Source organism: Equus asinus, chromosome 14 (genome assembly GCF_041296235.1).
Source record: "Equus asinus isolate D_3611 breed Donkey chromosome 14, EquAss-T2T_v2, whole genome shotgun sequence".
Classification (NCBI taxonomy): Eukaryota; Metazoa; Chordata; class Mammalia; order Perissodactyla; family Equidae; genus Equus; species Equus asinus.
Window position 1 is genome coordinate 46,036,284 of NC_091803.1, and position 26,991 is coordinate 46,063,274.

Below are 26,991 nucleotides of genomic sequence, written 5' to 3' on the forward strand. Positions count from 1 at the left end.
CAATTGATTTTCAAAAAAAGGTACAAAGGCAATTCCATGGAGAAAGGATAGTTTTTTCACCAAATGATTCTGGAACAACTGGATATCTGTATGCAAAAATCTAAACTTTGGGGGCCAGCCCAGTGGTGCATCGGTTAAGTTTGCATGTTCTGGTTCGGCGGCCTGGGGTTCACTGGTTCGGATCCTGGGTGCAGACCTATACACTGTTTGTCAAGCCATGCTGTGGTAGGTGTCCCACATGTAAAGTAGAGGAAGATGGGCACGGATGTTAGCTCAGGGCCAGTCTTCCTCAGCAAAAAGAGGAGGATGGGCAGCAGATGTTAGCTCAGGGCTAATCTTCCTCAAAAAAAAAAAAAATCTAAACTTTGGTCCATATCTTTGAACATATTAAAAAAATAGCACAAAGTGGATCATAGATCTAGAAGTAAAACCTAAAACAATTACGCTTCTAGAAGAAAACATAGGAAAAAAATCTTTGTGACCTTGGGTTAGATGAAGAGTTTTTAGGTATGACACCAAAAGCATAATTCATAAAAGAACAATTGATAAATTGAACTTGATAAAGATTAAGAGTTCCTCTTTGAAAGACACTTAAGTGAATGAAAAGACAAACCACAGACTGAGAAAAAATATTTACTAATCATATATCCGATACAGGGCTTGCCTCCAGTATATATAAAGAACTCTCAAAATCCAATCAACCTGTGAAAAATGGGCAAAAGATTTGAACAGACACTTCATCAAGGACACACCAGAGAAGTGGATGACAAATATGCACATAGAAACATGCTCAATATCTTGAGTCACTAGGAAAATGCACATTAAGACTACAATGCACTATCACTACACACCCGTAAGAATGTCTAGAATTTAAAAGACTGTACCAAGTGTTGGTGAGGAAGTGCGGGAGCTGCTGGTGGGAATGTAAAATGGCACAGTCACCTTAGAAAAAAGTTAAACAGACACCCACAGCTATACCCCTCCTAGGTATTTACCCAGGAGAAGTGGAGGCGTCCGTCCGTAAATTGAGTTGTATACGAATGCTCATAGCGGCTTTACTGTAACAGCCAAAGCTGGGAACAACCCAGATGTCCCTCAGTAAGGGAATGATAACAAGCTGTGGTCTCTTTGTGCAGTGGAATCCTACTCGCTAAGAAGAAGTGAAGTGTCGATATGCACTACAACATGAGTGAACCTCAAAATAATTAGGCTGAGTGAAAGAAGCCAGATAAAAAAGAGCACATATGGGCTGATTCCATTTATATCAAAATCTAGACAATGCAAACGCTGTGTAGTGACAGAAAGCAGATCAGCGGTTGCCTGGAAAGGGGTAGGAGGGAGGGACTCCAAACGGACATGAGGAGAATTTGGGCATGAGGAATCTGCTCATCATTTTGATTGTGGTTACATACATATGTCACAATGTATCAAATTGTACACTTTGATGTGCGTGGTTTGCTAATGTCGATTATACTCAATAAAACTGGTTTAAATGGAAAGCCCGAAGAAGATGCCTAACTGACTTAGTTCCTTTCCTCCAAGGCCAACTGCTACCCCCATGGTGACACCCTCCCCCCCGCGGGACAAGCCAGTGTCTGCTCTCCCTCAGCTTCGTCGTACTGGCTCTCAGGGGCTGTCACGTGCCCTTAGGAAAATTGCGTCAAATAGCACATTGCAGAGGGGACAGGAGGTTCTGGAACCCCTGTGCCACTGGAAATGGATCTCTGTCCCTCCACCCTCTGACTTACATCACAGCATCACGTGTCCCCAGCTCCCCTTTTTCCCTGTCAGCATTCTTTCTCTTCCAGAGGCCCGGGAAGGTTAAGCTCCTAGCCATCGACCTCAAAGGTCAGATGTCAGTTTTCCTTAACTAACCATTAAGCCCTTACCCTCCTGACCTTCGGGCAGGGGCTAAAACGCTTGTCAGTGGCTCTCAAATAGGATCTCTCCCGCTTTGCCCTCCAGCTCCTTTATTCAGGAAACTGAAGCATGTCAAAGTCATTGACCTGCCCGAGACTTTTGATCAAGTTAACGCAAAGAATGGGAAGACTCAGGTTCCTGACTTCTAGACTGAACCCTAGGGCCACCCCACTTTTCCTCCGCTACCCCCTGCCTGTGACCCATGTCACATGACCCCAGGGTGGCCAGGGGAGAGAATCCAGCCAGTGCCCTGCCTTCCGGGGTCTGGCGGCTGGCACCGCACACAGCAGCACAGCAAGCCTCGGTGCAGCCTCGAGGGTTTGCATCGCTTCCCCATCATGTCTGCCCAGTTGCCCTAGTGACTGTGTGACCCTTCTCCCCCGCCCTGCTGCCACCGGCCCTATAAATAGAGGCAAGGAGCAGCTGGGCTCTCTTGGCAGTCACCATGAGGGCGCTGGTCCTGCTCTGCTGCTTTGTGGCGTCGCTCCTGCTCCCAGGACAAGCAGGTATGACCCCCACCCCTGCTGGCCAGCCGGACTGCAACTTCCATGCGCCCCCAAGGTTTTATGTTTACTGGGGGTGGGGGCGAGGCGGCTAGGGTGGTAGATGGAGGATGAGGCCTCTGTGATTCCTGGGTCCCATGGCAAACCTTTACTCCCGGCTGGTCTCACGGTCTCTCCATTCTCGTCTCCCTGGGGCCCAGGAGAGGGAACTGGGAACAGAAAGAAGCAGAGTGCAGCTACGGGGCTCTCAGGGAGGCCAGAGGAAGTGGAAGCAGTGAACGGAGAGGTGCAGGCGGGCGTGAGGCCTGAGCAGGGGGCTGGAGGGGAGGTGTGGCCTTAGGTGCTGAGGAAGAGGACCCCAGAAGTCAAGACTGGAGGAGCCTCCTGGATGGACAAAAGAACTAGATCTTGGAGCTGGAGGGGCCCCTGGAGGTCGTTGAGTTGACCCTCCAACCTGGAGGAGATGGGGCAGGAGCCTGCCTGGCTTGGCATCATGGAGGACAGGGGGACACAGTGGGCAGGGTTGGGGGTCGTTTGGGGAACAGAATAGAGTGAGGGTCAGTTCGGGATGGCATTGGAGATGCATTTGAGGACTGGGCTGGAAACAGAATTGGACGCAGAGTTCAGGAGAGAAACGGGCCCATTCTGGAGTAGCATGTGGCGAGGCTGGGGGCTTCGTTAGAAGGGGGCTGGGACCTGCGTGCCATGGTTTTCCTTTGACATCTCAGCACTTCGTGTGGCAGAGGCGGTGGCTTGGGTTACAGCGTGGGGGTTATTTATAGGCATGGAGGGGATACCAGAGCATTTTGCCACCTCTCTGTTCCAGAGACTCCTGGGGCTGGGTTCCCCTTGGCAATGCTTGGGGGGTGCTCTGGGGACCCCCAGGAATCCAAGCCCCCCGCTTTGTCTTTTCATGACTTGGCAGTATTCATCTGCACAGGGGACCATGGGGGCCAGAGCCCCAGTCTGTTGGATCTTTGAGGTTCGGTATTTTGAGGTCCCAGCCCCAGCATGGAGAGCAGATGGCGGGCAGGAGCAGAAGCCGTTCCCTCAAGAGGGTGGGAGATCAAGGTGGGGGGCTCTGGCCTCCATGTGCTGCTGGGCCCTGCCCTTGTCTGCCCTTGAGTTAATTTGGGCTCTGCGGGGCTGCAGTGGCTGGAGTGGCAAGGATTCCAAGCGGCTGTCAGGTGGCTAAGTATGGAAACAGCCACGTAATTGGATCCTGAGCCCCAAGCCACTGCCACCCTCTCCCTTTGCAGCCCCTCCCCTGTTCTGCCCAGCCCCAGCTGCCACCTCCCTCACTTCCACACAGCATGCCCAGGAACTTTTAGCCTTTTAGGGACATCCTTTATCTTTCCTCCTAGCAAGGGAACCGGACCTCTGGAATGTTCCACAGGCCTCGCTGGGGGATCTTGCTGTGGGGAAAGGAGGCAGGCAGGCACCTTGTGCAGAGATCCTCTCTTTGCAAGCTCTTTCCTTCCTGGTCTCTGCGGTGCGCCCCTGGCCTGGCTTCCAGGGAGGGTTGTCCGCCAGTGTGCAGAGTTCCCTCCTTTTCTCACCCTGCTCACTGCCTGGGCTCTTATCCTGGGGTGGTTTATCAAGACTCCAGTTGTAGATGGTATACCCAGAAAGATGGCTTCTTCCTGCACCCACTGGCAGATTCAACCATAAAGCTGGCTTTCCCCTACCCCCATAAGGACACTCCTTCCTGCTGGTTGACTTTCCCCTAGAATTGTGCCACCTGGTAAACGCCACCTGGTCCAAAGGCAGCAGCTTTGCTCCTGAACTTCCTGCCCCACTGCTGGATCCTCATTTCCATCCCGATTGCTTGCCCCTCGCTGTGTGGCAGGCAGGCAGGCAGGCATTCTCCTTAACCCCTGCCCCGTTCCTGCTTCCTGGAGGTGGAGGGGGCCCCTATAGAGCTGCTCTTCCTTCTTTTGTCTGCCCTCTGGACTGAGGTGATGGGCTCCACAGCCTCCCCTTTCGTCCCCTAGTGAGGGACCAAGTGCTCCTCCTGATGCCAGGACACAGATGGAGCCGCCAGGCCCCAGTCACCAGACACCTCCACCCCCCGGCCCGCTGCCCCCAGTCCCTTGTAACCACCAGGGTCTTCCTGTTTGTCTTGGAGACCTGGCTTGTGACAGGCCTGCTCAGGGTCAGGGAAAGCAGCTTTGAGATGGTTTCCTCAGTCTCTTCATGGTCCAGGTGAGGGAGTGAAAGCCAGAAGAAGGAAGAGAAGTGTTCAAGGTCAGACAGTGAGTTAGTAACAGGCGTGCCCAGCCCAGGGGGAGTCTCACCCCACCTGGGAGTTCCTGTGCATCCCTGGCCGCTGGCTGACAGGCCTCCCTGGACCCTGGAGCGCCCCGCTGCCTGTCTGGGCATGTGAGGCAGCGGTGGAGGGGCCACTGTGGGTAGCTGCTGCAGGAAGCAGGGCAAGAATGATGCTTTGATCCAGAAGGCATTTCTTTGGGTTTAAGCCATTGGTGTTTGTTAGGCTGAATTTGGGACATCTTTGCTTCTTGTTTTCCACTTGATGCAACCCTGGGGAAAGACAGGGTTCCGAGTCTGTTCATCTTTCCTCCTCCAGCCCTGCCCTGGTTTGCAGACTTGCAAGTCTGCTCTGGCCCCAACCCCGCTGACCCAATGGCGAGAGGTTGGCACGCCAGGGCTTACCCGCCCATCCTTCCCTGAGAGACGAGGGTGAATGGTGACCACCCTTCGCGACCCCCTCCTCATCCACCCCAGGCTGGTGTTCACGATTCCTCAACAGGGCAGCCCAGCTGCTGGGGTTCCCCATGGGGAGGGCTGCTGAGAGAAGGTCGTGAGCTCAGGGATCTTGGGGAGAGAGCAGACCCCGGAAGCCTTTCCAGCCCCCTGCAAGAGCTGTCTCAGCTCATTCCTGACCCCTAGCTCAGCGCAGCTGGACGAGCCCGTGGGGAGCAGCTAGTCCACAATTCTCACGTCGAGTGTGAAGTGCAAGTGTGGGATTTGCTAATGGATGCATCCTCCCGGGTGTGGCCAGGGTCTGGGTGCTGTGCCTCCTGGTCTGGAACAAGGGTCGTGGCTTGGGGAGTGGGAAAGGGTGGGAAGCTGCTGCTGTGGGAAGCTGGGCTTGCCTCTCTCCTGGGCCCCTTCCCTACCCCAAATCCAAATCCAGACCTACTCACTGCACAACCTTACATGTCCGTATCTCTTGAGTGTGCAAAGCCCTTTAGTTCAAACACCTTGCCACATTTCATCATTCATTAATTCATCCCAGATTTATTTTGTACCTGCTATCTTTTTTTTTTGGAGGAAGATTAGCCCTGAGCTAACTACTGCCAGTCCTCCTCTTTTTGCTGAGGAAGCCTGGCTCTGAGCTAACATCCGTGCCCACCTTCCTCTAGTTTATATGTGGGAAGCCTACCACAGCATGGCTGCCAAGCAGTGCCATGTCCGCACCCGGGATCCGAACCAGCGAACCCCGGGCCGCCGAGAAGCGGAACGTGCGAACTTAACCGCTGCGCCACCGGGCCGGCCCCTGTACCTGCTATCTTTTAAGTCTGGTACTGGGGGAATTCAGATGGGCATCTTGTCCCTGACGTGCTTATAGTCCAGGAGGGGAGAGAGGGCATCTTTCACCTTGAGGCTGTACATGTGCAAATAAGATGCACATGTCCTGGGGAGGTACAGGCAAAGAGAGGTGGGATGGAGGGAAGTGGGAGATGATTTTTAACTGAGTGGATCAGGAAATCTTTTATAGATGAGGGAACATTTGACCTGGACCTTGAAGACAGTGGGATTCAGACTTGAAAAGATGGAAGGGAGAGAGTTCTGTGTAAAGGAACAGGATAAGTAGATTCATGGTGTCAGGGAAGATGGGAACATGAATCGTGAAAGGACCTGCTATTCTGCCTGGGATTAGGGTGGGCAGAGTGCAGTGGGGGTCGTAGGCATTCTGTCTGGAAGGTTCGGTTGGGGCTGAGGTGTGAAGGGCTGAGGATGAGGACTTTGCTGTCTAGGCAGAGGGTAACCACTGAGGGCTTTGGAAAAATCCACCTGGCAGTTGTTTGTAGGGAGGAGTAGAATGAGGGGAGGCTGATTAGACAACCATGTCAGAAATGCTGGTAAGAGGGTGTGAACTCGGGCGACTGAGTGTGGATGGAGAGGGGGCAGACCCAGCAGAGAGCTGGGTAGAATCTACTGGACTACCAACGCGGCAAGCCAGGGCGGGGAAGAAGCCCTCGTGGGTTTACTGTAGGTCATCGGAGACATGATCTTGCCAGAAAAGGAAACCAGGAACGTAAAAGAACAGATTAAAAAGTTCGATTTGGGTCATCATGAATTTCAGGTACCGGTGGGACATCTGGGTGGAGATTTTAGTTAGAAAGGCGGGGTTGGCATTTAGGAGGAAAGTCAGGTCTAGGGATCCAGAAATGAGATTCCTTTGGGGAAAGATGAGGGTGAGGGTGTGAGATTGCAAGGGAGCGGTAGATTTGGGGAGTGGGAAGAAGAGGAGGATAAGTGGGTTTCAGCAAGATGGGAAGACATCCAGGAAGAGACAGTGACCTGGAAGCCCAGGGACGGGAGGCCTTCTAGATGGGGTGGTCAACAGGATTAAACACTGCAGAGAGGCTGAGGGGGATGAGGCGTGGGTCTGACACCCACGAGGTCACTGACAGATCGAGGGGCTTGCGCGTGTTTTGTGAGGAGGCGGACAGCGAGACTTTTAACATTGAATTTGGAGGGAGAAAGGACCTCAAGAGTAAGGGGGGGGGGTACAGAGGCAGAGAATTTTCTTTCTAATGTTGGAGAAGACTAAGTGTTTATGGGCCAATGGAGAGGGTCCTGATGGAGAGGGACGGATTGACAAACGCAAGGGGAGAGGAGGTGAGCGAGACATCAGATGCTTGAGGAGGGTAGACAACGTCTGAGGTGGGTCTTAGGGGACACATGCCATGACATTGCAGAGACCTCAGAGGGACACTGCACATTCAAGGTAAACTCAGTGGCCCCAGTGCAAGCCAGATTGCTAATCTAGGAAGTGTGGCTCCTGGGCGTCTACACGTCTACACTGGGGATCGCTCTGGAGGGCTGCAGAGGGGAAGGAACCAGGGCGATCTTCTCAAGAAGCCGGGAAGGTGGGAAGGGAGGCCGGTTGCCCCGAGTTGTATGGTAGCGAACAGCAGGGCCAAGTCCGGAGCCTGGTCTCCAGGGCTGGAGAAAGACTGGACAGAGCCTGGAAGAGATGAGGCCAGGAGATGAAGTCAGTGAATCAGCATGTTAGTCACAGCCAGTGTGAGTGTCTCGCTGTTGGTGAGCCGGCCCCCTCAACCCGATGCTGTAGAGAAGAGGGCAAAATCCGACCCCATGCTCCTCCGTCCAAGGTGTTCATTCAGACAGGAAAAGTGCTTGTTTGGACTCCTGCAGGATTGGTGACTTCAGTGGACGTTGGCGCAGAGGCACGTGGCCCAAGTTTCCCAGATACTGACCTCGGTTCTCGTTTTCCCTTGTGGAACAGAGACAGGCCCAGGCTCAGGTTTCCTCTGGGGTGTTTTCCTGGCTGTGAGCCCTCAGGCCCCACACCCCGGCCCCGTGGCCCATTGGTGGGGCTCATTTTGGGATGAGGAGGCTGAGAGAGAGGAGCGAGTTGATGGGCTGGCTTGTGTTCTCTCACGATCTGCTCTGGGAGTCCAGGCCCCTCAGAGACCCCTCACCTGCCTTCTCAGGGGCCTTCCAGGACTTGGAGCTAGAAATCTGTCTTCAGATTCCCACATCCACCCCATGGGGCTCTTTTCTCCCTCTTGGTGGCTTCCTTCCCTCCCCCTACACTGGCCCTGCTCTGTCCCCCCTACTGAGACACACGATCAGCAAAGGCTCTGAAACTCATTCCAAAAAGGGCCAATGGCTCAACACTTGGACTGTCACTTTCTCAAATCACTTTTTGTTTTAAAGGAGTCAGAATATTTTAGCTCAAGGAATGCATCTCTAATGTGGAATTTCCCATTGCTTTTGTGGGCAGGGTCTTATCCAAAGTCCCTAAATCACAGCATTGAGGCAGTAAATAATCCACTGGTTCTGAGCACAGAGGGGTTGACCTAGAGAGTGAGGCTTCCCCCCCGGTCCTGAAGAAGGGAGGGAGGGAGTGAGTGAGTGAATGAATGAATGAACTGGAGCCATGGTGGGCATGGCTGTAGGACTGCCGAGCTGGACTTGCCTAGTGCTCTGGAGGCCCCGTCCTCTCTGTTCACCCCCGGCCCTGGAGTCCTTAGCAGGAGGTGAGGGGGCTTGCATAATTCAGCAAATGCAAGGGGTCAGATTTAGCTGAGTTTCTGGAGACATCCATTTCCTGGTCTATGTCGCCTGTGCTGTCGTCTTTCTCTGGGGTCAGAGAAGTCCTGCTCCGTTTACTTTTAGCCTCATCCCTCTCCAGCCCTGAAGGTGGTTTTGCTCACAGTCAAGGTCCCAGGGCCCTATCCACCCCAGGGACATGCCTGCTGCAGGTCACTTCCTCGTCCTCCCTCACAGAGGGCTCCGGAGCAGCCTTTCCTGAGCTGCCCAGTCTCAGGGTGGGGGACTTGTGTGGCAGAACTGGCTTCTGCCAGAGCGAAGAGAGGGCTGCCCCGTGGTGCCCTGCTGCTGGGAGTGCCCAGGGGCCCAGTTCTGAAGAAGACCATGAAACCATGGTGCCAGTGGGCAGGTCCTGCCTGGCGCTGTCCCAGGAGCCTGTCTTTCCTGGGATCATGTTATCAGGACCCGGGAAAGCATAGTCACCATTGCTTCATCCAGCTCCAAATCCTGGCGCCCAGAAGGATTACAGGTGGGATGTGGGCCCATCTGAGTTGGCTCCCCAGGCTCATTGCAAAGGTGTTAAGAGATGAAAAGAGGCTTTCTCCTTTGACCTTTGAGTGGACCCCCTACGAGGGTGCTTGTCCTTCACAACCTTGAGACCTGTGAGCCTCTAATCCCCTGTCAGCTCAGAATGAGTACGGGCCTTGTGGCCAGTTCTAGGGAGAAGGAGGGCTCAGCAGAGTCCCAAAGAGATGGGAGATGCAGCCGTCCCTGGGGAGCCCACCTTGGGTCAGGAAACTGGGATGGACTCATGGTTAGGGGTGAGGGGCAGGATGTGAATAGCAAGAAGCATGAGGGTGAACACAAATTCTGACACTGCAGGACCTTGGAGAGGGAAGAGGGGCTGGTTAATCTCACAAGGTGTGAGCTCGACAGGAGACATGAGGAAGGTGAGGCAGATGTGTGCCGCCCTCTGAAGGGCCCAGCTCTCCAGCCTGAGGCCAGGCTGTGCCCCTTGCGAGGTCCTGGCCGGCCATACTGTGCAGGCGGGACTGGGCTATGTCTCTGCCCCCGGAGCTGACCTTCTATTTGGGGAGATGACACACACTGAAAAAAAATGTAGCTGACAGCCCCAGCAGCTCTGGTTGGGGATGAGAGGAGGGCTGGAAGATGGGCCTCATGGACGGGCAGGGTTCCAGCCAGACTGGGAGTAAGGGGACGACCACTGGGCTGTCAGCCCCAAGTGACCACTGTGCATTGTTTAATTTGCTCACCGCTGCGTCACCAATGCTCAGCATAGCGCTTGACTCATTGAAGGCACTCAAAGTCTGATGAATGAATAGATGATCCGTGCAGGTGGAGGTGGAAGAGCATCTGAAGACAGTGATCAAAGCCAGGAGCAGGAAGCTCAGAGCATTGCACTGGCAGGGACAGGATGAGACTGGCTCTGGCTAGAATGTGGGGCGCCTGTTCAGGGGAGATCAGACCACCCTGATGGGTTGGGACCGATTGCAAAGGGCCTTGAATGCCGAGGCAAGTGGCTCTTTCCCTAAGCCCTCAGCTACTCTAGCCTGTTCCCCTTCTGGATAGCCCCTCCCCCTTTTCCTCCTTCTCAGATATTTTTGGATCCTTCTAGAGCAGGGACTGCATTCTGAGCTCAAACAGGTGCAGGCAAAGTCTGGCCTGGAGTTCTAGGCCTGTAGGAAGTGGGTTGTGTTGGGAGCTCAGCCTGGAACCAGGCCAGGGGAGAACCCTGGGGTTTGGGAGCCCCCTCCCTCCCTTCCCTACTGAGTCACTGCCAGAACTGTGGCCCCTGGTTCTCCTCCAATTGGCCATTGGGTTAGGACCTCGGCCAGCCCAGTTGTCTCCCATAGAATTTTCCCTAGATGGCAATAGGTAAAGAGTCGATGTAACTGTTGTCTGGAAAATTACATTTCTGATGTGCATGGCATTTCCACAGCTGCCTGCCCTGCACACCTGCACCCCCCAGACAAGCTTCTAGCCCCTTCGTGGGCTGCTCCACTTTCCGTGCATTCCCTCCTCCCTTTATTCTAAGTGTCAGGTAGTGGAAGATCACCTATCTCCCTAGCTTATCCCAGGAGGTCACGACACCAGGAATGTCCCTGGGACCTGGGAAGGGGTCTTGAAATTAGGGAGAGTCACAGCACTCGCCGTGGCTTGGGACAGCCCACCCTGGGCTCATGCTCCCGGCGGAATGAACTTGGGTACAAGCTCTGACAGTAATACAAGTCCGGTGGCGAGTCCACCTCTCTCTCTTGCCTCGGTTTCCTTTCTGAATCGGTAGTTAGGCCAGCAGCCTCCCCACCAAGACCCTCTCACCTGAGGCTGCCCATGTGAGGAGGAGCGCAGTCCACCTGCGCACCAGGACTCGAGGACACAGCAAGTGCTGGCTTTGTCATTCGCCACCAAGCCCCTTACCAGTTTTGCACCTGTTTGTTGGCCCGTTAAAAGGGATAATAATACTTTGCCCTGTTTACAGCATGGGGTTGTTATGTGACTAAAATAAGAAAATGGCTATCGGATGCTTAAAATGTTTTTGATATCAGATACTTTTTAGGTTAAAGGACTATGACAATAATTATAGGTTATCACTGCTGTCACTGTGCCTGCGGCTTGACATCTGCCACCGGTTTCCTCAAATATCATGAAACACGAACAACTGGGGGCCCATCAGCATATCTTCTCCTTCTCAGGACGGTTAATATCCTTGGGATTTTCTGTCCTCAAAGAGCTTGCAAACCAGGAGGGGAGTCAGTCCCGGCTCATGATATGAGTAGGACTCCATAAAAGGCAGATGTAATCAGGGTCTAAAAATAAGCAGCCGAGGTGCAGAGGAAGGGGGAGCAGCGTTGGGGTAGGGACGGGGCCTCGGCTGAGGAAGGTGTGACCAGCTTAGTCAGGAAGAGTTCTGGGGCCACGCTCAGGTGTGGGTTCCCGGGGCTGCTGTCACAAATGACCACCCCTGGGTGGCTGAAGACAGCAGAATGGATTCTCTCACAGAACTTGATTCTGGAGGCCGGAACTCTGAAATAAGGTGTCAGCTCTGCCTTCCAGCTTCTCAGAGACCCCGGCAATCCTTGGCGTTCCTTGGCTTGCAGACGCATCTCTCCGATCTCTGCCTCTGTCCTCATGTGCCTTTCTCCCTGTGTGTCTATGTCTCCTCCTCTTATAAGGACACTAATCTTTGGATTTAAGGCCCACCCTAATCCAGTATGACCTCATCTTAACTAGTTACATCTGCACAGACCCTGTTTCCAAGCAATATCAACTTCTGAGGTTCTGGGTGGACGTGAATTTTGGGGGACACTCTTCGCCCCCCATGGTTCCTTCGCCTTGGACCCCGACTTTTGAGCAGTTGCTGGTTCTGAGCGTCTAGTTCTGGTCTCTTTCCTAGGTGGCAGTCATCTCCTGGGCACCAATGTCACCTGTTTGCTCAGTCCTCTTTCTGGCCCCACAGCCCACGCGATTGCCCCAGTGGCTAATTTGGAGCTTTGCTGACACACCCAGGGCAAGTGTGCTGAATGAATCGAGGGACAGCTGGTCGGGGGCAGGGAATTCCGGGAGCACCTGCCCAGCCTAGTGGTGGTGGTGGGGAGGACAGTGGGCAGAGTTTTCCAGTCCCTGGTGGGTGTGCTCAGGTGCAGAGCGAGTTGGAGTTGGCAGGTGCTGAGGGCAGGGGGGCTGGTTCCCGGCTGGTGGTGTGATGGAGAAAGTAGTGGGCTGAGAACCCAGAAACTAGGGCCTGGCGTGCCGTGGGACCTTAGGCTCAGTTCTCCCACCTAAGTGCCCACGTCCAGCCCTCACAGTCTCCTGCCCTGGGCACAGCGGGAGAGTGAGCAGGACCTGGAGGCCCCCTCCTAACCCCCTGCAGAAGCCACTTGGAAAAAGAACTTCAGGGTGAATCCTCTGCCAACGTTGACGAGAGGTTCGCGTCTTGGCATCTCTGCCTTTCCTCGCTCTCCTGGCCAGCAGGAGGGGCACGCAACTGGAAGGGTGGGTATCTAGGCCTCTTAATGGCAGAATGAGGGGTCCCCAGCCTGGAGTCTGGTGTGTCGGGGCAGTTCTGGAAGCTGGTGGCTCTGGCTCTGTTGCCTTCTCCATGGTTTGTCCTGGTTCTGGAGGAAAGCAGGGGTGGGAGACAGGTCTTCAGGGGTTCTAGCCTTTCCAGAAATGCTCACCAGTGAATCCAGTCTGCACCCCTTAACCTTGCGTTGCGAGCTCTCCTCTGTCTGGCTTGTCCCACACTCCTGATCATGTCCTCTGATCCTGCACACACTTGATTTGGCTCCTGCAACATCTGACCCCAAATGCCTCCCACCTCCTCAGGAGCTCCCACGATAAGCCCCTGGGGTCGACATCCCCAGTCAGGGCTGAGACTCTGCTGCCAAGAGGCAAGTTCTCCCTTCCTGCCTGCCAACCTCCCTCTTCAATTAGATTCTATGTCTTTAAGGGGAGGGTCTTAAATTCAGGAATCCAGTTCATGGTTATCACAGCAACCTTCTGAGCTGGTGAGGCAGCCACTCTTAAAACAGTATGATTACAAAAAAATAGGCTTGGGCAAGTTAAGTGACTCAGCCTGTGGGTACTTCTCTGGTTATGAATCCTGGTCCTAAATCTCCTCTCTTCTGGAACTCTCAGCCACTGAGTTGAGGGAAGGCCTTACCTTTTGCCACCATAATCCATCCATCCATCATCCATCCACCCATTCATCCATCCACCCATCCGTCCATCTACCCATTGTCCATCCACCCATCCATCCATCATCCATCATCCATCCATTGATCCATCCATCCATCGATCCATCCATCCATCGATCCATCCATCCATCATCCATCCACCCATCCATCATCCATCCATCCATCCATCCACCATCCGTCCATCCATCCATCCACCATCCGTCCATCCATCCATTCACCATCCATCCATCCATCCATCCATCCATCATCCATCCACCCATCCATCCATCATCCATCATCCATCCATCCATCCATCCAACCATCGATCCATCCATCCATCATCCATCCACCCATCCATCATCCATCCATCCATCCATCCGTCCATCAGTCCATCCATCCATTCACCATCCATCCATCCATCCATCCATCATCCATCCACCCATCCATCATCCATCCATCCATCCGTCCATTCATCCATTGCCTATTCTAGGTGCTGAGATACAAAATCTCTGACAGACAAGAAACTAGATAAGTAAGTTATACAGTTTATCAGATGTTTATAGGTGCAATGGAGAAAGAGACTAGGGAAGGGAGAGGGGAAGGCTGGTTGGGAAACAGGTGACCAGGGAAGGCCTTGGAGAGAAGGTGATAAGGAGCCAAGACTTAGGGCAGGAAAGGAGAGAGCAGGTGGTTATGTGAGGAGAACATTCCCACAGAAAGCACAGCAAGCTCAGTGAGGCAGGAGAGCAAAGCCCGTGTGGAGATGGGGTAAAAAGGGAGGCCTGGCTTGAAGGGTGTCAGCCCCTAGGCCACCATGGGATGTGGCCTCTCATCTACTGAGATGGGAGCCAGCGAGGGTGTGTGCAGGGGGAGAGCGTGCTTGGAGAACAGACTGGGCATGGGGCTCAGGGAGGGGCTGTTCCACACTCCAGGTGGGAGGTGACAGCTCCTGGGCCAGGGAGCTGAGGGAGTTGGGGAAGAAAGGCTTAGACTGCAGATAGATTTTGATGGTAGACAACAGGTTTAACTAAGGTTTTAGAGAAAGAAAAGAATTGAAGGCACTTCATCTTTTTTTTTCCTGGGGAATATTTGCCCCGAGCTAACATCTGTTGCCAATCTTCCTCTTGTTTTACGTGAGCCACTGTCAAAGCACACCCACTGACAGACAAGTGGTGTGGTTCCATGCCTGGGAACCGAACCCAGGCCACTGAAGTGAAGTGCACTAAATTTTAACCACTAGGCCATCGGGGCAGGCCCTATATATATATTTTTAACCAGCTTTATTGAGATATAATTCACCTACTGTACAATTTGCCCATTTAAAGTGTACAATTCAATAGTTTTTTTTTTTTAAAGATTGGCACCTGAGCTAACAACTGTTGCCAATCTTTTTTTTTTTTCTCCGCACATCCCCTCAGTACATAGTTGTATATACTTTTTTTAGTTGTGGGTCCTTCTACTTGTGGCATGTGGGATGCTGCCTCAACGTGGCCTGATGAGTGAGGCCATGTCCGCACCCAGGATCTGAGTCGGCGAAACCCTGGGCCACTGAAGCGGAGTGTGGGAACTTACCCAGTCGGCCATGGGGCCGGCCCCACAATTCTATAGTTTTTGCTGTATAGTAGTTCCCCGTTATCCACAGTTTTGCTTTCCACTGTTTCAGTTATCCGAGGGCAACCGTGGTCCGAAAATATTAGATGGAAGATTCCAGAGATAAATAATTCATAAGTTTTAGATTGTGCCTCTCTCTGAGTAGCGTGATGAACTCTTGCGCCATCCTGGTCCATCCTTCCTGGGACATGAATCACCCCTTTGTCCAGTGTCTCCTTAGTGGACACGCTACCACCCGTTAGTCACTTAAGGGCCGTTCAGGGTCATCAGATCGACTATCAGTGTCTCAGCACTTACGGTCAAGTCCCCCTTATTGTACTTGATAACAGCCCAAACTGCAGAGCTAGTGATGCTGGCAATTCGGGTATGCCAGAGAGAGCCACAAGGTGCTCCCTTTGAGTGAAAGGTGAAAGTTCCCGACTTAATAAGGAAAGAAGCAAAATCATATGCTGAGATCGCTAAGAGCTAAAGTAACTTTCACTAGAGTGTATTATTATCATTGTCCTACTTTATTGTTAGATATTGTTGTTAATCTCTTACCGAGCCTAACTTATAAATTAAACTTCATCATAGGTATGTATATATAGGAGAAAACATAGTGTATGTGGGGTTCGGTACTATCCGTGGTGACAGGCATCCACTGGGCGTCTTGGAACACATCCCCCATGGATAAAAGGGGAGACTACTGTATTCACAGATATGTGTAACTATCAGCACAGTCCGTTTTAGAACATTTTTCATCACATCAAAAGAAAGCCGGAGGCCCACCTGCTGGTGCAGCAGTTAAGTGCGCACATTCCACTTCAGTGGCCCCAGGCTTGCTAGTTTGGATCCTGGGTGTGTACATGGAACCGCTTGGCACACCATGCTGTGGTAGGCATCCCACACATAAAGTAGAGGAAGATGGGCACGGATGTTAGCTCAGGGCCAGTCTTCCTCAGCAAAAAGAGGAGGATGGGCAGCAGATGTTAGCTCAGGGCTAATCTTCCTCAGAAAAAAAAGAAAGCTGGTACCCATCAGCAGTCACTCCCCATTCCCACCTCCCATCCTAATCTGCTTTCTGTCTCTGTGGATTTCCCTATTCTGGACTTTCATATAATGGAATCATACAATGTGTGGTCTTTGGTGTCTGGCTTCTTTCACTGAGCATCATGTCTTCAAGATTCATCCATGTGATAGCATGTGTCAGTGCTCCATTCCTTTTTATGGTTGAGTAATATTCCGTTGTGTGGATAGACCATGTTTTGCTTATTTGTTCATCTATTGGTGGACATTTGGGCTGTTTCCACCTTTGGCTATTGTGGATAATGCTGCTGTGAACATCAGTGTAAATGTTTCTATGTGGACATATGTTTTGGGGAGATTTTGTCTTTTCTTTTAAGATTTTTATTTTTCCTTTTTGTGCCCAAAGCCCCCGGTACATAGTTGTATATTTTAGCTATGGGTCCTTCTAGTTGTGGCATGTAGGACACCACCTCAGCGTGGCTTGATGAATGGTGCCATGTCTGCGACATTGGATCCAAACCGGTGAAACCCTGGGCTGCCAAAGCGGAACGTGCAAACTTAACCACTCAGCCACGGGGCTGGCCCCAGATTTTGTCTTAACATTAGAAATACTTGTTGCTGGCCCTGTGGCCGAGTGGTTAAGTTCACGCGCTCCGCTTCAGTGGCCCAGGGTTTCGTGGGTTTGGATCTTGGACGCAGACATGGCACCGCTCATCAAGCCACGCTGAGGTGGCGTCCCACATAGCAGAGGCAGAGGGACCTACACACAACCAGAATATACAACTATGTACTGGGGGGGCTTTGGGGAGAAGAAGAAAAAAGAAAAAGAGGGAAGATTGGCAACAAGTGTTAGCTCAAGTGCCAATCTTTAAAAAAAGTTTGGGAAGAAATACCTTATACTTTTCGAGTACTAGCCAGCTTTCAGAATTCCATTGCATATCTTTTGAGCCTCCTGCTACCTGGCACACAGTAGGTGCTCCATCCATAGCAGTGGAATGAGGGCACAACCAACCTGGAGGTGGGCCGGGCGGGTATTTTTCTTTTCCATTTTATTACTGATGAAACAGACAGAGAACAGTTCAAATACTTGCTCAAGGTCCCCCTGCTGATTAGGGGAGCAAACTCAGGCTCCTGACTCTCTCCTCTCCCTCCCCCAGAGTCACAGGATCCCCAGTGCTGCTCCTCGAACGGGGCAGCTCTGCCTGACAACCAGGGTCCATCCCCTGAGTGGGTTCTGTGAGGGCCTCCCACCACCAGCTGCTCCTGCCTCTCTGTGCTCTCCTCCTGGGAATCTGCCCTGACAGGGAAGCAAGGCCAGCTAGACTCCAGACCCATGGTGTCCTAGAGCTGAGGGGCATCAGCCCCTGTGGCCTTGGAGATGGACCATAGTCTGGGACAGGGTGCCAGGGGCAGACCTGGTACAGCCTCCTATGGGCAGGTTTTGCCCTTTGCAACCAGTAGCTTCCTGGGAAGATGGGTATAGGTTGACTCCCATGGTCAAGACCCAAGGGTAGTGATTCTCAGATACTCATGTGAGTAGGAATCACCTCGGTGCTTGTTAAAGAGGCAACCTTGAGGCCCCCTGCCCACCCTGAGTGTGATTCAGGGGGTCTGAGGAGTGGGCCCAGGAATGGAACTTTTAGCTAAGCTCCTCCGTGATCCTTTAGCAAATGGCCTTGAGCTGCACCTTGAGCAGGGCTGACCCGGGGAGGAGGCTCGTTCCTGTCAGGTGCTCTCAGGGCGTCCAGCAGATGTTTCCTGGGCAGGGATGTCTGCCAGGCCCCATGCTGGACACCTGCGACCCCACTGGGAACAAGCCGTGGGTGCTGGCCTCAGGGAGCTTATCATCCACGGGGACACAGGTTAAAAAAAAGCCTGTCGTGTAGGGTGACAGGTGCTGTGGGAATGAGGAGAGAACACTTCAGTATTGAGGGGTCAGGCCTCAAGCTGAGATGTGAAGTGTGAGCGGACAGCAGCCAGGGCCGGCGGTGGGGGAGGAGAGGGGCAATGGGGTTGACCCTCAAGGAGATTGATTGGAAATCCACGAGGACCGAAAATGGTTTCTTGAAGAATTTGGCATGTGAGTCTTGATGCTCAATGCTTCTCAGGCCCTCTGGGAACGGGAGGAGGTACTGGGCCTGCTTCTTGCCCTGGAGGAGATGACAGCCTGGAAGGGAAGCTGGAACAGACACCCCCTTCCCTGTCACAGTCACACAGGCGGGGGGCTGGGTCACTTGGCTCAGGGTCGATGGTGTGGACACTGAGTCAGTTGAGGTCAGCAAGGGGACCCACGTGGCCTGGCGTGGTGAGGACCGGAAGGTGTCATGGAGGCAGTGGGTCATGGGCTGGTGAGAGGAACAGGTGAGGCAGGGTCTGTGGAGAAGTGAGAGGTTGTCCAGGCAGGCAGTTGGGAGGGGTGGGAATTGGGAGACAGATTATGGGTTGGATTCTATCTCCCCAAAAGATATATTGAGGTGCTAACTCCCAGGACCTCAGAATGTGACCTCACTCGGCAACAGGGTGGTTGCAGACATAGTTAATCTGACTGGTGTCCTTGGAAGGAAAGGAGGAGAGGCACAGGATAGAGGCAGAGGGAGAGGCCGTGTGCGATGGAGGCGGAGACTGGAGAGGCGCAGCCACAGCCAAGGATTGCCGGGAGCCACCAGAACCTGGAAGAGGCAGGAAGGAGCCCCCCAGAGGCTTCGGAGGGAACACTGCCCTGCCGACCCCTTGATTTTGGCCCTCTGGACTCCAGAACTGTGAGAGAACCCATTCTATTGCTTTGAGCCCCCAGGCGTGGTGCTTTGTTACATCAGCCACAGGAAACAAACACCAGCCCAACTCAGGCTGTGTGCAGGATCTGGGGCCCTTGTCCAGCTCGGGGTGGGACCCTTTGAGCAGGCAGCCTGCTGGAGCTCCTCAGATGCGGCCTGGTGGAGGCCGCTGAGGCCCTCGGCACTGACCAGGGAGGGTCACCCTGGGGACAGCGAGTGTGGAATGTACACTTGCTCTGGCCCCACCCTCCGCCCTGCCCTTGGCTCTGACCTTGCCCTCTCCAGGGGAGCCCCGTGAGAACTAAGGAGTAGATGGCAGGAGGTAATAGCCTATGGCTCCCAGGTGGCAACAGCATCTGGTTTCAGTATTTGAAGAGACGCGACGGAGAGTCCAGCCCCTTGGTGACACTAAATCCACCTGAGAAGGAAGCTGCTCTGGGCTTTAATTCCCTGTAATGATTCCTCCCTAGGGGTGGGGATGTCCAGAGAGGGAGCCCGAGGGAGGGCTTAGAGGCCTGGCCTGTAGGAAGGACAGAGCCACCACTCACCTGGAAAAGCGTGGCTCATGTGTCTGAGGTTCAGGGGTCTGGGCCACTTGGGGATATAAACCAGGAGCAAGTCTGCTCCCAGGGAAGACATGAGATTTCTAGAACATTCCATCTTAGAGTGCCCTGGGTCTTTGCCTGTGGCGTTCCAAGCTGTGGAGTGATAATGGAAGGTGATGGATGGGTTTGCTCGAAGGCCTTGGGAGTTCGTGCAGTTCACGGGGCAGCAGATGGGAATGCAATCTTCTCTCCTTTCTCTCATGACCCAGACTCTGGACGGCACTTCTGGTCCAGTCTTGTGGCCTCTGCCATCCTGAACTCAGATAGCTAAGAGCTGACCTCACGCAGCTCTTGTGGAACCAACTGTCCTTTGTCTCGTGGCAATGGGGACAGCGAGCCCCTCCCTGCATTCTCCTCCTGGTGACACCAGAGAACGGCAGATTAAGGGCAAGTGCAGGGCTGGGCCGGGTGCTGGTGACCTCTGGGAGCTTAACCCTCACCCCAGTCCTTCCCCAAATCTCCACACAGAGCTGTGTGGAGACCCAGCCTGGCGTCAGAGCCCTTGGCTTGCAGTCATTGGGAGGCCATATTTTGTAGGAACAGCTAGGGGGATGGATGGGTGGTCCCAGGAAGGCTGAGTCTCAGGGAGTAGGCAAGACATGGCCATGAAAGGGTTAAGAAAGGTCAGAGAGGGCTGGCCCGGTGGTGTAGTGGTTAAGTTCATATGCTCTGCTTCGGTGGCCTTGAGGTTCATGGGTTCAGATCCTGGGCATGGACCTACACACCATTCATCAAGCCATGCTGTGGCGGCATTCCACATACAAAATAGAGGAAGATTGGCATGTTAGCTCAGCAACAAGCTTCCTCACCAAAAAAAGAAAGAAATGTCAGAGAGGAGAGGAAGTCAGGTCTGTTTCAGGCTGAACCCTGAGTGAAAGACCAGGGCAAGGGGTCAGAGACCTCGTGTTCATGCCCAGCTTTGCCCCCAGCTCACTAGGTGACTCCAGCAATTTCTCTTCCTTCTCTGGGCCTCAGACTCCTCCTTTCTGAAGTGAAAGAGTTGGGCTAGTTAGTTTCTAAGTTTCGTTCCAGTTCTACAAGTCTCTACCGGAAAAATACCCACGAGGCCAAGTAAGAAGAGGAGATTCGGGGGTCCTGAACAGAAGGAGCAGAAGTGCCCTGTTGCAAATTTGCTGAAGCCCTTTGGGAGAGAAAGTGGAAAGATCTGGCGTCTTGGCATCTAGAAGCAGTTTTTCTGGAAGGATCTATGGGCTGGGGCACACAGGGTGCAGTATTTGTGTCTAATTGCTTCCCCAGCTTCTGCCCTTGGCTTGACCTTCCTGCGTACTCTCCTCTGAGCAGACCTGGGATGGGCGGCTTCTCTGGGCTTCTTGGCAGGTGGGGGTGAGAGCTGCTAAGGACCCCTCAGTGCTGAGCAGGTGTGTGGGGAGGCTTGGCACCACCAACGGGAGCAAGGCTGCTGGCAGTGAAGGAGGCGCAGGGCCCCTGTGGTCACGCAGGCCCGTGTGGCAGGCCCTCCAAACCAGGAAACCTCAGCTCTGATTTCAGAAAAGCAGGACGAGCAGAGCGCCCTCAAGTGGGAGCTACAGCCACTCTCGCTGTCTCTGGCAGTCAAAGCCACGTTCTCAAGGCCTGAGGCGTGTCTGAGGGGTTTATTGTTGCTCCCTGTACTGGCTTACAAGGACGAGGCTGGCCTGGAGAATGGCCTCTCTGATTGGGTTGCCATTTCTGAGAACCGTGAAGGGCCCTCAGGGGCTCTGCCCCCAGACAGGGCCTGTCACTCATTCTCAGACAGACATGCCCTGACGAGTAGGTCTGTTTAGATGTCCCCTGAGTGTGAGTTTCGTTGGGAGCGAAGTGCAGAGTCACCTCACTTCAATGGGGATGGGAGGAGTCTGGGATGGTGGAGGGGAGAGGGGAAGCCACACGTGGCCTCGGAAGTGACCCTGGAAGTTTCTGGGTGAGTCAGGCCTGACTGGAAGTGGGAGTCAGTGACAGCAGGAATTACTCGGGGCTCGGCAGGACCAGGCCTGGGCCCCAGGAGTGTTGATAGCTACGGCCCATTCCTGTCCCAGGCCAGCTGGAACCTCCTGGAGAGAGCAAGGCTACCCGTAAGGTGTCCGTGACTCCTTGAATGAGCTGCTTCTGGCAGGCAGATGGGAAGAAGGAGCCCCGGGCAGAAGGAGCTCTCTTGGCTCGCTGACTGACACCCCAGAAACAGAGGGTCGGAAGAAGTGGAGGGAAGGTGGGCCAGCTCTGCTCCTGTCCCAAACTGGTTCTGCTTTTGCCCACTCGGGGAACTTGAGATTTGGCCTGGCATCTTTGCTCTTCTAGGAAGTTATTGTTGTTATACCTGACATTTGTAGAATGCTTTTAAACATCATCTGATGTTTAAAATATTCTGAAGGGGTTGGCAAAGCAGGTATTATCTGCATTATATGGATGAGTGGAGCTGGGTGCAGGGGAGTGAGGAGTGTTCCCCGGTCACCTTGCAGGTTAGGAAGACACTAAGGAGCAGAGCCCAGCTCTTCTGACTTCCAGCCGCATCCAGAGACACCAGCTGGCTCTGGGTCATGTGGCAAAGGAAAGGCCTGGGATGTGGTCCTGACCCAAGCTGGGGAAGGTGTCACATCCATTTCCTGAGCTCGGGAATCGAGCAGACTTCCTCCCTCCCATGATGGCTCTGACCTGAACCCAAGATGGCCATCAAATGGGGCCTTAGGAAGCCACACTCCTTTGGCTCCCTGTGGGTCTCTGCCTGGCTGGTGCCCAAAATTAAACCATCAGCCCTCCAGAGGTCATCCTCCAGATCCCAGGGAGATTCTGTTTCTCTGGGTGGGGAGGTGGGACGGGGGGAGGCAGCCACCTGCCTCGGTCTGTCTCGGAGTCCAGCCTGCACCTCTCCCTCCCTTCTTCCCTCTGCGGCCCCGCTCGCCCCTCTGAATAGAGGAAGTATTGCCTGGGACTTCTGCTTGGAGGACTTCTGCTTGCTTCAGGCCGCGCTGGTCTCTGGGAAGACAGGGTGCTCCGCGCAGTATCCCTTTAATAACCGAGTCACGTGGAGGGGTTAGGGCTTAATGTTTTGCTTCTTCCAAAGATATTTGCCTTTCAAAAGTGAGGGCTCAGCCATACTCACGAATCCTCCAGCATCAGTGACAAGCATGTGTATACAAGATGGTTGCAGCATTGTGGGCAATTTCTCCCTGTACCTCCCAAACCAAGAATCCCCAGGAATTAGGGGTGGGGAGGGGGTGGAGTTGTTCTGCCAATTCTCTGGACTTTATGGGTTAGAAACCACTGTCTTGAAGTCTTAAACAATCATTTTTAAGGGGAGGAAGAAGAGGGTAGACTGAGAAGTCACTGTCTTTCTGAGGCTGACTCATTCCCTCTCATTTTGGGGGGGGGGGTATGGCCTGGTGTGGGGAAAGCTCATGAGACTCAGAGTTGGTGGAGAGCTGGGTTCTAAAACCAGCTCACAGCTGACTATCCTAACTAGCCCCGTGGCCTTGGGACAATCACTTATTGGAGTTTTAAGATCCTGATTAGTGAAATCAAACCAGTTGGACCCCCAATCTCGTAAGTTTCTCTGATTGGCGCCTTTGTCATTGTGTCCTGTCCCCTGGGTGAATCATTTGGGGGCTAGAGCCCAGCCAGGGACAAGCTGTCCTGGGCGGATTAGCCTTGACTTTGGAGCATGGCCAGGAGGCCAAAGAACCTTCCGAGAATGGCTGCCTCCTTCACTGCACTGTGGTCCCGTTGTCTGGGGGGAAGACATGGAGGCCAACAGAGTGGTGAGAGAGGGTCTCAGGGTCCTGGGAGGGTATGGGCACTTCCCTTCCAAGGTCCTTTTTGGCGTTGGCATCTGCAAAGCTTTCTGAAGGCTCACCCAAGAAAAGAAAGGACAAGGGGCCCTGAGTGGTGAACATTACTCTGTAAACAAGGTCAAGAAGAGATGAAACACCAGAAGAGGCCACTGATCCGCTCTGGCCAGTCCAGGAGTGCTGGGAGACAAGATCTAGAACACGGAAGGGGTCAGTCTGCCGCTCCGGCTCTGTGAACGCTGTTTCTGAAGTGCCCTCAGCTGCACTTAGGCACGGCTGATGAGATATCCAAGAGTTTGGGTGGAGGACAGCCTGGGAAAGACGTGGGGCTCCCTGGATGCCAAGACTGCTGTTCCTGACTCCCAGATACAGAGGTGTCCAGGGGTAGGACTGGAAAGTGATTGTCCCCTGGGACTTTGTTGCTGATGACTCATCTGTATAATTGTGTTTGAGTAATGGTCGAAGGTATTTTCCTTGTGTGTGACTTTGAACTCCATGGTTTCAGTTCACATGGATGAGAAGTCATATGGAAGAATAACTTTGGCAGATCCTTAGAAATATACACTAAGGAGACTTGGATAGGTGAATTGAGTTTATATTCTATTCCATGAAGACACTGAATAAATTCGGCACCTAGAGGTGAGCTCGAAACAGGTCAACCAAAGAAAAGATCTCGGCTTCTGACCTCTCTTCTCCCATCTCCAGTTTCCACTTCCAGACAGAACCCCCGACACTTGGTTCTGAGGGCGACTCAGAGCAGTGCTTCTCAACTGCTGATGTCCATTAGAATCAGCTGTGAAACACCCAGGTTCCCGCTGACCCAACCTGGAGCCTGGGCATCTGTGCTTGGCAAGCTGTGCGGGTCATGGACACCACCCCCACGTGGGCCAGGAGCACTGAGTTCTAGCCCGTGCTTGGAACGGCTTGTTGAGCAAACAGCTTGACTTTCCTGTGTCTACTTCCTTATTTCAAGAGAGGTTAGTAATCCTTGCTCTCCCTGCCTCAGACGGCTGCCAGGAGGATGAAAGAGGAAGATGAAACTACTTTGGGAAGCATGAAGTTCTGTATGGAGGTGAGGCAGCATCTAGCTCAGTGCCTGGAATAAGCCGATCAGCAAAGTGAAAAGATGCTGTAAAGGGGCTCCTTGGGCTGCTGGAGGAAATGATCAAGAGGAGGTGAGAGGACTTTTGAGGGGAGAGGTGGAGGAGGCAGGAGCAGTGGTTGTCAGCCCCCTCAGGCAGTGGGTCAGACAGACCCAAGGAGAGCTGCTGGGCAGGAAGTACAAAGTGGGTGGTGAGCCCCTGCTCCCTCATCTTCTCTCATGCCTAGTCTCTTCCGCGGAACCCTAGCGCTTCGTGGGACATGGTTTGCCAACTACGTGGGAGCAGAAAGAACTCTGACGGAGGGCCGTGAACATGGGCCCTGTCCCAACCCTACCCCTGACCTTGGGCAAAGCTCCCTGGCCAGAGCTTCCTCCTCTGCAGTTGGACTTACCCAGGCCCTTGGCAGCTCCACAGTCCTCTGACTTCATGCAAAAGTGCTTTGGAATGAGTTAGGAGCCGGGAAAAAAAGTCAGGTGTTTGGTAGTGTGGCAAGAGGAACTGAACCTGGGGCTCCTGCTGAGGCTGTGGGCGGGGGGAACAGCCGAAGAACTGACCCCCAAAGAAATGCTTATTGTAGAGGGGGTGTCGGGAGAGAAAGAAGAATCAGTTTAAGCTGTGTTCTGTCCTGGGTGTGAGTAGGGCTGGGGCCCCAGCCTGTCGGTCACACGGACCTTTCCACGATCTCCAGGGCTGAGCTGGGGGCTTGCTATTCACGTACCTTGACGTAAGCACCCAAGCCTGTCCGGAGCCAGGGTGGCTGCCTTGGCAGCAGCACATACAGTACGGTACTGCATGTCCTAGGATAGGCCAAGACTCATCTTATCAGGTACAGCCCCTCAACCCAGAGTATCCTGGTCCTCTGAGCCTTCTCCTGCCTCCTCCTCCAGGGGCTGCTCGGGGGCTCCAGCAAGATGCTAGGGAGGTCACTGGGTTTGACTTCACAGAATTGAACTGAGTTTAATCAGAAGGTCTCGAAGCTTCTGACTGCCTCAGGGAGAAGAGATGGGGTCCAATGGCACAGCTGCTTCCTGGACTTGAGCTCTGGGGGCCCAAAGGCACAGCTTGTTTCAGTGGGGGACTTTCTGTCAGAGAAATTATTTTTAGCCCGTGAAGGAAGCTCATAGAGCATGAAGTCGTCACCCTCAGTCTTTTTCACTCCAAACTGCTTAGCAGAAGGTCAGGGGCAGCTTGGCACTAAGTTGTAAAAACCGCAGAAGAGTATGAATGTAAATGTGTATGTGTGCACGCAAGCACCTGACTTCCTATCCAGAGCCCAGGAGTGGAAATAAACAACAGGGTGAAGGTCATAGGAAACCTCCAAAGTCTGGGGAACTCATCTCCCTTGGGACTGTGTAGCCCTCTCATCCCCAGTGGGGACAGAAGGTGTTTTGAAAATATCAGTACTGCCACAGATGGTCAGACTCAGAGTCTGTTTGACCCCATATCATCACCACCACCATCACCATCACCATCACCATCACCATCATCACCGTTACCATCACCATCATCACCATCACCATCATCACCACCATCATCATCATCACCATCACCATCGCCATCATCACCATCACCACCGCCATCATCACCATCACCACCACCATCACCATCATCACCATCACCACCATCACCACCACCACCATCATCATCACCATCACCATCGCCATCATCACCATCACCACCACGACCATATCATCACCATCACCATCATCATCATCATCACCACCATCATCATCAGCATCACCACCATCATCATCATCATCACCATCATCACCACCACCACCACCATCATCACCATCACCATCGCCATCATCACCATCACCACCACCACCATCACCGTCACCATCACCACCACCACCATCATCATCACCATCACCATCATCACCATCACCATCATCACCACCACCATCATCATCATCATCACCACCATCATCATCATCACCATCACCACCACCACCATCACCGTCACCATCACCACCACCACCATCATCATCACCATCACCATCATCACCATCACCATCATCACCATCACCATCATCACCATCACCACCACCACCACCACCACCATCATCATCATCACCATCATCATCATCATCACCATCATCACCACCACCACCACCATCATCATCATCACCATCACCATCATCACCATCATCACCACCACCACCACCATCATCATCATCACCATCACCATCATCATCATCATTGTCAACATCATCAATAGTAGAGGGCAACAGGGGCCTTGGAAAGGGCTAGATTCCCCAGAGGAGAAGCCTTGCTCACTGCTATTCCAAGGTCACATGTCATCCCTGGGTGACACATCCAACTTGGGAGCCCCCAGTGGGCACAAAAATGGAGAGGGGCTGGGAGCAGAAGCCTCTGGGTCAGGATTATTTGGTTTAGCAGTGGTTTGCAGCTTTGGCCGTGTGTTAGAATTACCCAAGAATTTTTTTGTTGAAGTCCTGATGCTGGGGATACACCCTAATTTCATCAGAACTTCTGAGGAGCGGGGGGAAGAGTGGGACCAAGAACCAGGTGATTCCAATATGCAGCCAATGCCAAGAACCACTGGTTTAGAGGCAGTTTTATCAGGTGGTGTAGACCAGCACTTCTCAATCTGTAACGTGTAAAGGAATCACCTGGGCATCTTGTTAAAATGCGGATTCTTGAGGCCAGCCAGGTGGCACAGTGGTTAAATTTTCACGTTCCGCTTTGGCAGCCTGG

General features: G+C 53.2%; 1 protein-coding gene across 2 annotated transcripts in view; it reads left to right on the forward strand.

Moving 5' to 3' along the window:
* Positions 1-2,179: 2,179 nt before the first annotated feature.
* Positions 2,180-26,991, forward strand: part of SRL (sarcalumenin) — a 40,042-nt gene continuing 15,230 nt past the window's right edge. The window contains exon 1 of one of the 2 annotated variants that reach the window (XM_014833192.3): positions 2,180-2,426. In XM_014833192.3, coding sequence (XP_014688678.1) covers positions 2,366-2,426 — 61 coding nt within the window. In that variant the 5' untranslated portion in view covers positions 2,180-2,365. The remainder of the gene's footprint in view (positions 2,427-26,991) is intronic. The other variant, XM_014833191.3, reaches the window with a different exon arrangement.